At 27.4% G+C, this 14,784-nt stretch overlaps 2 protein-coding genes across 4 annotated transcripts in view; both read right to left on the bottom strand.

Annotated features, from left to right (window-relative positions):
• The window catches only part of LOC142220897 (HEAT repeat-containing protein 5B), a 38,238-nt gene that overhangs the window by 17,567 nt on the left and 5,887 nt on the right, over positions 1-14,784 (bottom strand). Inside the window, exon 1 of one of the 3 annotated variants that reach the window (XM_075290303.1) lies at positions 5,392-5,888. The exons of 1 other annotated variant lie outside the window; for it this stretch is intronic. In XM_075290303.1, coding sequence (XP_075146418.1) covers positions 5,392-5,459 — 68 coding nt within the window. In that variant the 5' untranslated portion in view covers positions 5,460-5,888. Of the gene's footprint in view, positions 1-5,391; positions 5,889-14,784 lie in introns of those variants that run through there. One more of the 3 variants, XM_075290304.1, reaches the window with a different exon arrangement.
• Positions 11,171-12,746, bottom strand: ImpE3 (Ecdysone-inducible gene E3). The gene has a single exon (XM_075290302.1). It carries the CDS (start codon positions 12,238-12,240, stop codon positions 11,284-11,286), a length of 957 nt encoding a protein of 318 aa, XP_075146417.1. The 5' UTR covers positions 12,241-12,746; the 3' UTR covers positions 11,171-11,283.

The following is a 14,784-nucleotide window of genomic DNA, read 5'->3' as shown; positions in this document are numbered from 1 at the left end:
CATTCTTCTATCAAATTGAAAATAAATCCAATTCTCTTTCACAGAAAAACAAGTTAACTACATTATAAGAAAAGTGAACTATTTCGTGCGAAAATTGAACTAAAATGTATTTCAAATTTTGAGATTCATTAAATTAACAAAAATTTTCCGACATTTTTGGATTTTTAATTACCATTTACGAAATGCATCTTTCTCGAAAAAAAATGAAAAAATCTTAAGCGCCAGATCATTCCCATTTTTACCACGCTGTAGTTCGTTCTTACTATTTTTGAGAAGTGTACTCTTCTTCTGTTTTAGTTAGAATTAAACGAATTTGTATGTCATTGACATTTTACTGCTATTTAGTTCATAAAATTCTTGAGACATACTTGGAATAAAGAAAAAAATCGTTGGACTGGGGAAAGTTTCTTACAAAATTTTAAAGATAATCTAAAATAAAATAAAAATTTTGCTATAAATATTAGTTCATTTTAGCATCAGTTTTACAACAGACTTCATTTTTCTCTGTGTTGTCGCTCTCTGTTCGTTTCTCCTAATACACAAGTGAATGTGCAAATTGAATAATTTTGAGTATAAATACACACAAAAAAATTTTTTCTGATTCAATCACGAAATTAATTGATCCAATTAATTTTTTAATTGAAATGTCTTCAATCACAGAATTGATAGTATCAATTAAAAAATTAATTGTCAGTCTATTAAAAAATTAATTGATCCAATTAAATATTTAATTGATACTATTAATTTGTGTGATTGATTTTTATTTCAATTAAAAAATTTGTTGAATCAATTAAGTTTTTAATTGAATATTTTTTAAAACTCAATTAAGATTTTAATTGGAAAAATTTTCGTGAAATTTTTTTCTGTGTACCCACACACAAAAAGTTTTTGTTCTGATTCAATCACGAAATTAATTGATCCAATTAATTTTTTAATTGAAATGTCTTCAATCACGAAAATCAAAGTATCAATCACAGTTTTATTTGGGCATAGAAAAAATTCTTGATTAAAATAATAATTGTTTTCATTAGCAAATTTCAATTAATTTTTTAATTGATTCAATTAAAAATTTAATTGATATTGATTGCAAAACTCAATTAATCTTCTAATTAAAAACGGTAAATATTTTCAGTTACTTTCTGAAGTGGTTCAGAGTTTTTATTTGGAATAACAAATGATTGTTCGAAATACATTTTTAATTATAAAATAAAAAAATGTTCATCACTTGTTTTAACTGACTTAGTCTTCCGAATTTGATTAAAAAGTTAAAGTATCAATTAATTTTTTAATTAAAAACTTTTAAATTTTCAATCATTTACTTCATTAACTTGATGTTTCTATCTTGATTAAAAAGTTAATTGTATCAATTAATTTATTAATTGAAAGCATTTTCAACTTCAATTAACTTTTTAATTGGAAATGTTTTGGTGATATTTTTTCTGTGCATGCACGTCTCTCAATAGAGAACCTTTTGCTCTCATCCAATTCTCTCAATTTTTTCTATCAATCTCCGTCGCCATCTTTATCCGGTTGCTCTATTCTCTCTCTCGCTCGCTCTATCTGACGTTTCGAGGCACATATATGTGTGTACGAAATTTGTAAAATAATGTATGTTTGCACCCAGAGACATTATACTGAAGAAAATGTTCTAATGTGTTCTAACATATTAACATATATGCCCAAACATGTTATACACGTTTGTGAACATTATATGCTTGCATTTAAAAATTTGACTGTCAAACATACAATTTTTACACCGAAACATGTGATGTTCCAAACATAAGATATTTTAACATATAAACATATATGTTCCAAACATGTTACCAGGTAGGTAATAAACATTATATGCTTGCACTTAAAAATAAAGTACTTTGAGTAGCAAACATATCACTTTTACACCGAAGTATATGCAAAAAAGTATTTTTTCCGTGCAGAAGATCCAAAATTTCTATTGCCTGAAATTTCTTTCCAGAAGAAAGTAGTTTTTCTTTGTGTATATGTTAAGGAAGAAAATTATCTAATATATCCATTCAAATAATACTAAAAATGCGATATTATTAAATCAGTTAGGATTGTCAAGATCTGTAGATTTCATTCGCTTTGTCTTCTATGGCAATTTGCACTATCATAAAATAGTACAGAATCGAGTTTATGCACAATTTTCTTCAACGCCAAATTTTAAGACCAATATACATTTCTTCTTTGCATCAAATCTACAGCTTTGATGAGATTAACAATATTCCTAATTTTCTTAAAGCCTTTAAAGCATTCATGTTTATTTCAATACATTCCAAATTGATGAAGAATTGCATGACGCATGCACTCATTCGTTAAGCTATTTCGAACATATAAATAAAAAAAATACCAAGTATTTGGTGTATTCTCAAAACATATTTTACGAGGCTGAATATCACGAAAAAGGAATATCGTTTTTTTTTCTTCGTCAGTAAATTCCAAAAAATTTATTCAATGGTGTCATGCAAAAACAAAAAGACATCAAAACGACAGCAGGTTTTATGTGGAAAAGTTTCCACAATTGATGTGTATGTAAGAGCTCTTTGTTTACAGAAGATCTTCAATTCGAACCAAGGGTATAAAATAATACAAAACAAAACAAGAATGTGAAAGCAGTAACAGCAGGAATTCTAAAGGAAGCTTTCTTTTATGATAAGTTCAATGGACCCTAGAAAGGGTGCGTTAGCAATTAAGTACTACATAGAAAAACTATTATGAGAATTTTTTCAATTAAAATTATGAATTTTAAAAAATATTTAAAAATTAAAAATGTTTTAATTGAAACAAAAATTAGTTGCATCAATTAAACTTTTAATTGACTTTGGTGATTGATACTATCATTTCTGTGATTGAAGACATTTCAATTAAAAATTAATTGGATCAATTAATTTCGTGATTGAAGACAATGTGCTGGTGACATTTCTGAGTGTTTCAAAGCTTTTCTAAGTGGTTTCGCTGCAATGTGGAACGCCGTTCGGACTCGGCTATAAAAAGGAGATCCCTTGTCATTGAGCTTAATATGGAATCGGGCAGCACTCAGTGATAAGAGAGAAGTTCACCACTGTGGTATCACAATGGACTGAATAGTCTAAGTGAGCCTGATGCATTGGGCTGCCACAAAACCTAACCTAACCAATGTCACAAAAAATCAACGAAAAATCTAGCTCGATACTTTATTAAAAGTTGGGTTTTAATTCAAATGTACGTTATACCTATTTCGAAGTATTTTCATTACAGTTTATTAAAGTACCCAGATATATTTGTCTAAATTTGGTATTAAATTGACAATATTACAATAAAAATATAAAAACCGAAAGAGGGTTGTTGAGGGCTTGAAAACGCCGGTTCTACCGGTCTCTCAAATGTGGGATTTTCTCCAAACCCGTTTCCATCGATGCGGTTTAGATTTTGTACGAGATGTCTGTATATGCTCTCTAATTACCGTTCGAAAATTGGTCTATAACGGTACCCAAAATTTGAATTATTCAGCCTCGTAAGCATGGCAGCAAATTTCATCCGATGTAACTTGAGTCAAAATGCAGTTTAAGTGATAAAAAATTTTTGTATTTATTTGGTGCACTTTTTATAGCAGTTCATTCTATAACCGGGTTTAACTGCCTATGTTAGGCATTAAATGGACAATTTTACATTGAAATCACAATAAGGTTCGACCGGTCCATGGAAAAACGGTTTTCCGATAAAGCCGACAATCGATGTGATAAGATAAACCGGTCCGCCGGTTTTGGTCATTCTAAATACAGCATAGCCTTAGGAGTTTCGATTCTGAATCTGTATTTTGGAAAAAAAAACTCCGATTTTATTTTGTTGTAGTTTATTTTTGTTATTTATTAAGAAATTTTCCTAGACCAAATGAAATTTTTCCTTACTGCATGTATGTCTTAAAAATTTTATGAACTAAACGTGTGTGTACACAAGAACGACTCTAGAAATAAGATGAATGCTACGGTTAGTTGATTTTTTGTACTTAACCTTTAAAAAAGTGTGAGAAAAAATAATTTTTAATTAGTTAATTGTTTCAATAAATCGCTTACGCTTTTTTTTTGGAATAATTTTTACTAAATATTTTAAAAAGGCATAGCAGGAAATAAAGAAACGCATATGATATCGATCGATGATTATGAAAGTCGATTTCGTTGCAAAATTGCCGCATTCGAAGAAAAGGCTTTAACAATATAATGGACCGTTTCAGCAGGCGCCCGAGCAAAAACTTTTCCAAATTTAGTTTTACCATTAGGCACAACATATTTTCGAATTTTTATCATTAAATATATATGGAAAATGGGAATGAATGTAATATATCAATTATTGAAAAAAATCGGATGAATGTACGTATATATTTTGTATGATTAAGCGAACTATGTTCATTTCCAAAGCACAAAACCTTATACGTTTAATGCGTTAGACAATTCCTTTAAAGAACTTTAAAGAACTCGGTCGCTGGCGACCGAGCAAGAACTTTTCCAAATCAATTGTAGTGGGTCGAAGTTGAGTATATTATACAGCTCTCCACACTCTATATCATCATCTCGATTTTTTAGCGGGATACCCATGGTCGCCTAAATTTTGACCACATTTGGGAGGTGTCCAGCTATGAGAGGTTAATTTTAATGTGTTAATATAACAACCGTCCCCAGACAACATTTCCAGATTTGGGATGTGTTCGGTTTTCAGAGTGTCCAAGATTGTGAGGTTTCACTGTATATATTGGGAAATTTTTACTGGGAAAACCGAGAGATATATATGAGCTATATCAAAAACTGAATCGGGGGATATTTTACAGGTTTAAAAGCATTCGTGCAGAATACTTTTTTTGCAACATTTAATAACATTTATGTACAGTGAAACCTCTGAAAGGTGGACACTCACGGTCGTCTAGATTTTGTCCACATTTGAGGTTACTTTTAATGTGTTAATATAGCAAACGTCCCTAGACAACTGTCAAGGTTTGGGAGGTGTCCGGTTTTCAGAGTGTCCAAGTTTGAGAGGTTTACTGTATTTATTTTGTAATGGTAATGAATTTATTTTGTAAGCGTGACACCATGTTCGTATATATTTTGTATGAGTAAGAGTATTACTATGTTCATTTCCAAAGCACAAAAACTTGCACGTTTATAGTGTTAAATCATTCCTTTAACGATTTTGACTAGATTTATCAAATAAAAATACATTTTCATTATATTTTTATATATTTTAATTTCGGTCTTTAGCTATGAAACATATATCGATATTTTGCAAACGGAATTATAAACTTTTTATATCCTCGATCCTATGGTAGAATTAGAAGAAAACTCTCTTATTGAAATGAACACGAAATACAACTAGCATCCCATTTTAATATTACGAAATAATGCATACCTTTTGGCCTCATTCAAAGCTTTATGCAAAAAATTTCCCGAAAGAATTTTTGTTTCTGAAATAGCCATTTTAATAATGCTCCACTTGTTTAATGGTTTTGGCTATTGTCCATGGATAATAGTGAGTGTATAAAACACATATAAGGCTATGGTCACTGGTTCAAGGCTATATATGAACTTGCGGAACACTTAAGTCTAGATGTTGTTTTCCGAACAATGGAATTCATCGAGTATTATTATTTTTCACATAGATTTTCTTCTGTTTTAATGCATTTCCACAAACAAAAATTCCAAATAAATCGATAGAAACTATTCAAGTTCACCATAAACGAACCAATGCCTTTTCGCACTTGTTACGGTTGTGTCCATGATGATGTGTTTTTTTTTTCAATGAATTTATTATTATTTTTTATAAATTTAATTTTTTAATGTGAAATAATTGAGAGCAATGAGTTAATTTGTAGCCCCCATAGAATGCTGTTAGTACTGTAGCTAGTTAGCCATATGTGGAAGCGGCGGGTATTGTGAGTGTTCATTCGCGAGTTAACGTCACTTTCTTACTGAAAATATACCAACAATTTGCACACTAAATTCGCTCAAGAAAATCTACGAGCGTATAACAAAAGCAGAAACAGCGGCTAGACATTAGCAAAAGCAGACAGACGTCGAAAATATCATATGTTTCATTACCCCCACTCACAAGTTAGCTGGTGGACGGGCTGACTTACTACCCATTTTTTGTCCACCATTGGTATAACGGCTCAGGGGTTGTGTAAGGGTAGGAGGTTTTGAGGGTGTGTTTCCAAAAACATTTGAATGTTACATTTCTAATAAGAATCATTTGGAATTAGATGAATATTTATCCCTTTGTTTTGAATGTGTACAGACGACCCAAATATCAAAATGATAAAATGAAAAAAAATCAAATCTTTAATAAGGAAGTCTGTTACATGAACTAGTCTGCTATATTAAAGGCTCACTATTTATGGATTAAAGACTCACTATTTGTGGTTGTGGATGAAGTGGATACAAAAGGTGAATGCTAACAAAAATACGTATTTTTACCACTATATAAGGAGTCTCTAACCGCCACTCGAGACCAAAATAACTTTTGAAAAAATTTTACAAAAAACAAACTATCAAACAAAAAATCTTATTTTGCAAAATTTTTTTTTCTATAGAAAATGTTGTCAAATTTTTTTTCTATAGAAAATTTTGTCAAAATTTTATTTCTATTGAAAATTTTGCCAAAATTTTATTCTATAGAAAATTTTGTCAAAAATTTTTATTTCTATAGAAAATTTTGTCAAAATTTTATTTCTATAGAAAATTATGTCAAAATTTTATTTTTATTGAAAATTTTGCCAAAATATCATTTCTATAGAAAATTTTGTCAAACTTTTATTTCTATAGAAAATTTTGTCAAAATTTTATAGCTATAGAAAATTTTGTCAAAATTTTATAGCTATAGAAAATTTTGTCAAAATTTTATTTCTATAGAAAATTTTGTCAAAATTTTATTTCTATAGAAAATTTTGTCAACATTTTTATTTCTATAGAAAATTTTGCCAAAATTTTATTTCTATAGAAAATTTTGTCAACATTTTTTATTTCTATAGAAAATGTTGTCAAAATTTTATTTCTATAGAAAATTTTGTCAAAATTTTATTTCTATAGAAAATGTTATCAAAATTTTATTTCTATAGAAAATTTTGTAAAAATTTTATTTCTATAGAAAATTTTGCCAAAATTTTATTTCTATAAAAAATTTTGTCAAACTTTTATTTCTATAGAAAATTTTGTCAAAATTTTATTTCTATAGAACATTTTGTCAAAATTTTTTTATTTCTATAGAAAATGTTGTCAAAATTTATTTCTATAGAAAATTTTGTCAAAATTTTATTTCTATAGAAAATTTTGTCAAAATTTTATTTCTATAGAAAATTTTGTCAAAATTTTTTATTTCTACAGAAAATTTTGTCAAAATTTCATTTCTATAGAAAATTTTGTCAAAATTTTATTTCTATAGAAAATTTTATCAAAATTTTATTTCTTTTGAAAATTTTGCCAAAATTTTATTTCTATAGAAAATTTGTCAAAATTTTTTATTTCTATAGAAAATTTGTCAAAATTTTATATCTATAGAAAATTTTGTCAAAATTTTATTTCTATGGAAAATTTTGTCAAAATTTTATTTCTATAGAAAATTTTGTCAAAATTTTATTTCTATAGAAAATTTTGTCAAAATTTTATTTCTATAGAAAATTTTGTCAAAATTTTATTTCTATAGAAAATTTTGTCAAACTTTTATTTCTATAGAAAATTTTGTCAAACTTTTATTTCTATAGAAAATGTTGTCAACATTTTATTTCTATAGAAAATTTTGTCAAAATTTTATTTCTATAGAAAAGTTTGTCAAAATTTTTTATTTCTACAGAAAATTTTGTCATTTTTTTCTATAGAAAATTTTGTCATTTTTTTCTATAGAAAATTTCGTCCAAATTTTATTTCTATAGAAAATTTTGTCAAAATTTTATTTCTATAGAAAATTTTGCCAAAATTTTATTTCTATACAAAATTTTGCCAAAATTTTATTTCTATAGAAAATTTTGTCAAACTTTTATTTCTATAGAAAATTTTGTCAAAATTTTATTTCTATAGAAAATTTTGTCAAAATTTTATTTCTATAGAAAATTTTGTCAAAATTTTTTAATTCTATAGAAAATTTTGTCAAAATTTTATTTCTATAGAAAATTTTGTCAAAATTTTATTTCTATAGAAAATTTTGTCAAAATTTTATTTCTATAGAAAATTTTGTCAAAATTTTTTTTTCTACAGAAAAATTTGTCAAAATTTTTTTCTATAGAAAATTTTGTCAATTTTTTTTCTTTAGAAAATTTCGTCCAAATTTTATTTCTATAGAAAATTTTGTCAAAATTTTATTTCTATAGAATATTTTGTCAAAATTTTTTTATAGAAAATTTTGTTCAAAAATTTTTTTATAGAAAATTTTGTGAAAGTTTTTATTTTTTTTATAGGAAATTTCGTCAAAATTGTATTTCTATAGAAAACTTTGTCAAAATTTGATTTCTATAGAAAATTTTGTTAAAATTTTATTTCTATAGAAAATTTTGTCAAAATTTTATTTTTATAGAAAATTTTGTCAACATTTTATTTTTATAGAAAATTTTGTCAAAATTTTATTTCTATAGAAAATTTTGTCAAAAATTTTTATTTCTATAGAAAATGTTGTCAAAATTTTATTTCTATAGAAAATTTTGTTCAAATTTTTTTTATAGAAAATTTTGTCAAATTTTTTTTTTATAGAAAATTTTGTGAAAGTTTTTATTTTTTTTTATAGGAAATTTCGTCAAAATTTAATTTCTACAGAAAACTTTGTCAAAATTTTATTTCTATAGAAAAATTTGTTAAAATTTTATTTCTATAGAAAATTTTGTCAAAATTTTATTTCTATAGAAAATTTTGTCAAAATTTTTTTATTTCTTTAGAAAATGTTGTCAAAATTTTATTTCTATAGAAAATTTTGTCAAAATTTTATTTCTATAGAAAAGTTTGTCAAAATTTTTTATTTCTACAGAAAATTTTGTCAAAATTTTTTTCTATAGAAAATTTTGTCAATTTTTTTTTCTATAGAAAATTTCGTCCAAATTTTATTTCTATAGAAAATTTTGTCAAAATTTTATTTCTATAGAAAATTTTGTTCAAATTTTTTTTTATAGAAAATTTTGTCAAAATTTTTTATTATAGAAAATTTTGTGAAAGTTTTTATTTTTTTTTATAGGAAATTTCGTCAAAATTTTATTTCTACAGAAAACTTTGTCAAAATTTTATTTCTATAGAAAATTTTGTTAAAATTTTATTTCTATAGAAAATTTTGTCAAAATTTTATTTCTATAGAAAATTTTGTCAAATTTTTTTATTTCTATAGAAAATGTTGTCAAAATTTTATTTCTATAGAAAATTTTGTCAAAATTTTATTTCTACAGAAAAGCTTGTCAACATTTTTTATTTCTACAGAAAATTTTGTCAAAATTTTTTTCTATAGAAAATTTTGTCAATTTTTTTTTTCTATAGAAAATTTCGTCCAAATTTTATTTCTATAGAAAATTTTGTCAACATTTTATTTCTATAGAAAATTTTTCCAAAATTTTATTTCTATAGAAAATTTTGTTGTCAAAATTTTATTTCTATAGAAAATTTTGTCAAAATTTTATTTCTATAGAAAAGTTTGTCAAAATTTTTTATTTCTACAGAAAATTTTGTCAAAATTTTTTTCTATAGAAAATTTTGTCAATTTTTTTTTCTATAGAAAATTTCGTCCAAATTTTATTTCTATAGAAAATTTTGTCAAAATTTTATTTCTATAGAAAATTTTGTTCAATTTTTTTTTTATAGAAAATTTTGTCAAAATTTTTTATTATAGAAAATTTTGTGAAAGTTTTTATTTTTTTTTATAGGAAATTTCGTCAAAATTTTATTTCTACAGAAAACTTTGTCAAAATTTTATTTCTATAGAAAATTTTGTTAAAATTTTATTTCTATAGAAAATTTTGTCAAAATTTTATTTCTATAGAAAATTTTGTCAAAATTTTTTTATTTCTATAGAAAATGTTGTCAAAATTTTATTTCTATAGAAAATTTTGTCAAAATTTTATTTCTACAGAAAAGTTTGTCAACATTTTTTATTTCTACAGAAAATTTTGTCAAAATTTTTTTCTATAGAAAATTTTGTCAATTTTTTTTTTCTATAGAAAATTTCGTCCAAATTTTATTTCTATAGAAAATTTTGTCAACATTTTATTTCTATAGAAAATTTTTCCAAAATTTTATTTCTATAGAAAATTTTGTCAAAATTTTATTTCTATAGAAAATTTTGTTCAAATTTTTTTTTATAGAAAATTTTGTCAACATTTTTTTTTTATAGAAAATTTTTGTGAAAGTTTTTATTTTTTTATAGGAAATTTCGTCAAAATTGTATTTATATAGAAAACTTTGTCAAAATTTGATTTCTATAGAAAATTTTGTTAAAATTTTATTTCTATAGAAAATTTTGTCAAAATTTTATTTTTATAGAAAATTTTGTCAAAATTTTATTTTTATAGAAAATTTTGTCAAAATTTTATTTCAATAGAAAATTTTGTCAAAATTTTATTTCTATAGAAAATTTTGTCAAAATTTTATTTCTATAAAAAATTTTGTCAAAATGTTGTTTCTATAGAAAATTTTGTCAAAAAAATTTTTGTTCGATAGAAAATTTCGTCAAAATTTTATTTCTATAGATTTTTTTTTGTTTTTTTTTTTTTTTTTTTTAAGGATTGAAGTTTTTATTTATGTTTTATTTCCAATATTTCGGTTGACTTCGTCAAAACCGTTTTCAAGGATTTATTCTGGTGTGCACAGCTTCACACTCTGTTTTATTTCTATAGAAAATTTTGTCAAAATTTTATATCTATAGAAAATGTTGTCAAAATTTTATTTCTAAAGAAAATTATCTCAAAATCACCCACAATTTTATCAAAATTCTACCAACTTTGGCAACGTGTCTACCACCTAATTTTACTAATTGAAGAATTAGAATTGAATTTTCGTTCTTAAATACAAGGTGACAATTTTCATGTCTACATAGGCAAGCTTTACACTTTATGGATTCTACTTTTATTCGAGGGTATTCCAATTGTTTATCATCTTTAACAGAAAATATGTAACTTTTTGAAATTATTTGACGTTTTGGATTCTCTTTGTAATTTTTAAACTCATGATTTTTGTGACAACACTTTTTTGTGTACTTTATTTACAACAAATTGAAATAAGTATAAAATTTTCAAAACTCATCTTCATATTTTCGAATCTTTAGTGCAAAAGTCAATTCTTTTTATGGTAAAAATGGCATTGCTGGAATAAACTGTAGCGCTTTTACTGTTGGACTATTGGGATCGGAAAGATCATTAACTATGCCCTGTATGCGGGAAACAACATCACTTCGTTGTATATCACGACGATCCAACATACGCTTGAACAGGGTATGCAATTGATGGGCCGCAGACATTTTCGACAACTCATAGAGATCACGTAAAATATCCTCAGAATATCCTTCGTATTTACTTAAATTTGAAGATTTAGCATCTCTCTTCAATAGATCATAGACGAGTAGGAATTCTACATAGGGTTTGGTGGGTGGAACGCGTTTTTTCCCCGCCGTTGAAGTTGTAGACCAACGATCCATGGCTGTGGCCGAATCAATTGTAGCCCTGCCATAGTTGTCATCGTAAAGACGCAAAAAATTGTCCAGAGATTCAACATCATTGTTAAAATCATCATGATTTGGTTCGGTTATAATATCACGTATCAATGACAAGGGTAAATTAGCAAATCCCTCTGGTCGATTACCCAATTCATAGAAAATATCATAACCCTCTGGTTCTTCTCGAAGCTTTGTAGGTGTTTCTGGAGCATATAAACCTGGTTTGTGGGCAGGTGTTGGTTGACTTAATGGATTTACAGTTGTTGATGTTTCTCCTCCTACACCCCACCAAGAGGGAGGTTTCCACCAGCTTGATGTCGATGAAGACGTAATGGAAGGTCGTTTTGTTGTTGTTGATGTCGTAGACGATGTAGAGCTATTACTATCACCTGAGTCATCTGAAGTGAATGGCGGCTCCACAGTGGTTGCTGTTAAAGGTTCATATTGCAGATGATCTATGTAATAGGCAAGGGCCTGCATAGACGCTGGTAGATAGCTATCCAGTAAATTGGCGCCATCGACAACAATATTATTTGTTTGCGTCAAACCAAAAGTCACAATGAAGGTAAGTAAAAGTCTAAAATTCATTTTTGTTCTTTTTCACGCTTATTAACGCTCGTGTTTTTTTAAGCAGCAGTAGCTGTATGTCTTTTACGTCGTCGTCGCCGCCGTCTTTGCAAAGCCAGTTTGAAGCTTATTAAGGTGACATACTAAAAAGACGAACGACGTTAATGGCCCGAAAAACAACACTTCTTCCCTTCAGAACTTGAACTTAACTGAAATGGGATTTGGTTTTAAGCTTGTTTAACTCTGCTTACCAAAAATATATATATACAAAAGAGCTATTAAGAAGTCAGAGTACAACTTTTGCTTTGTGTTTTTGTTTTCACTTCATCGAAAAAAATCCGTCTTTCTCTAAATAAACTAAGAAAGGGAGAAAAAGAAAATAAAACCAATGGGCTGGATGTTTTTGGTAAAACTGCATTCGCTTTAATATTCATCATCACCATCATAATGATCTGTGGATGCCCTATAAACGGTCTTCTTAGGCAAACAAGTAGATGTAAAAATAAAATTAATAACGAACATAAAAGCTTCAAAGAATTCCATACGGCAAATTTTCTTTTATCTCCTCTCTTTACTTTAGCTTTTCTAACCTGTACACATCACAAATGTCCGTCACATTAATGTGTTTACTTATTAAAAAAAATGTTTGTAGTGATTAATATTGTCGTCATACCTTCTATTCCGGAAAACGAAAAAAAGGTGAATACACTCATGTCGTTGTTTTATTTACATTTTACCAACCGACAAAAAAACACAGTAAGACAGTCCAAAATATTTGCATGTATTTGTGTATTACTGACCAACTAACATTTAAAGGTATTGGGTGTGCGATTTAATATTTGCTCGAATATTATTGTGATAAAGGGAAAGGGAAGAAAAGAAGATTATTATTAGATATTAGACAGGATTGACTTATTGGGGGCTTATTATTTCTAAAAATTCCCGGGATTGAACCCTACTCACGCTTCCCCAGGAATAAAGTGCGAGAATTCCGGGGAATTTTTCTTCACAATATCGGGTTTTCCTTCCTGACGCAATAACTTCAGAACGCACGAACCGATTTCGGTTTTGCATTCGTTAGAAAGGTCTCGGGCTCTGTAAGGTTTAAAGCAACTGAAAAGCGGGAAAATCTTGCGCTGTATGTAGCGCACATTACAAAAATTTATAATTTGAATTCATCGCAGTTGCTTTTGTTATAGAATAATTTTATTTTTTCACATAAAAAATTTCGGAGAACGTAGAGGGTAATCATGTGGTGAAAATAGGGTACTTCAGTTTTTATATCTGGTGAGGGAGGGGGACATTTTCAAAATTGGGCCAAAGTTCTCCGATTTGGGTGAAATTTCCAAGGAAGATTAGGGGTGATGTCTAGACAAAGACCCGCTACTTTATTTTTCGATATTTGGTCGCGAAGGTAGACCACCCCTTTATACGATTTTTGTTTAAAGTACAGTAAAAAAACAAAAATTTTCTGATTTACTTGAGATTTACAGAGAACATCCCTTAGGTTAAGAATTTATTATAGGGTACCTGATATTTTAATATTGACCAACTTTTTAAAATTGGAAAAAATCTATTCGATTTGCTTGAAGGAATGAAGGTTGAAGAGGGCGTCTAGGCAAAGAACAGCTACGTTAGGTTAAGAATTTATTATAGGGTACCTGATTTTTTAATATTGTCCGACTTTTTTAAAATTGGAAAAAATCTATTCGATTTGCTTAAAGGAAGGAAGGTTGAAGAGGGCGTCTAGGCAAAGAACAGCTACTTTATGTTTTGATATTTGGTCGAGGAGGGGGGCCTCCCCTTTATGCGATTTTTTTTTAAAGTACAGTGAAAAAAACTAAAATTTGTCGACTTACTGAAATTTTACGGAGAACTTGGGGGAGATTATGAAATTTATATGAGATGTACGACTTTTTTAATATTTGGTCGGGGAACAATAAAAGGGCACAGGGAGACCTCATTTCTCCTCAAGTACATACCGTGAACAATTAAACTTTTCCACTTTACTTGAAATTTACAGAGGATGTGGGGTAGGTTATATTATTATAATGGAAGAGAAGAGGGGCCTCCCCTTGCTCTGCTGTTTAAAAATTTGACTTATAATTTGCTTGAGATTTTCTGAGACGTATACACAATGTACGCTTTATCATTTTTCGATATTGGGAGGGAATGGAGACCTCCTCTAAAACTTAAAAAAGTCTAATTCTCAAGTTTACTTGAAATTTATAAAGGCCGTAAGGGTTGGTTATGAAATCAATTTGGTGTACTTGAGTTTTGGGTATTTGGACGGAAACCTTCTACACTGCGAAACTTGAAGGAAAGTTTACAGAATCTAACCTTCTCGATTTACTTGAAATTGGGAGAAGTTGATTAAATTAATAAAGTTTACACGATTTTTCGATGTCTGGTTGGGGAATAGTGAAATTGGGTAGTTTGCGAAATGAATATGGGTACGTGAATTTACGATATCTTTTCGGGGAGGAGCTTGTAGAGGATTGAAGACAAATGGGAACTCGGTACATAATGTTATGATTTTTGCCAGACTTTTTTAAGTAAAAAACT

Source organism: Haematobia irritans, chromosome 1 (genome assembly GCF_050003625.1).
Source record: "Haematobia irritans isolate KBUSLIRL chromosome 1, ASM5000362v1, whole genome shotgun sequence".
NCBI lineage: Eukaryota > Metazoa > Arthropoda > Insecta > Diptera > Muscidae > Haematobia > Haematobia irritans.
This window is presented reverse-complemented; position numbering and strand designations above follow the sequence as displayed.

What these genes read in the sequence shown, in the direction of transcription:
- ImpE3 (XM_075290302.1), bottom strand. Translation starts at nt 12,240, where the DNA reads ATGAATTTTAGACTTTTACTTACCTTCATTGTGACTTTTGGTTTGACG.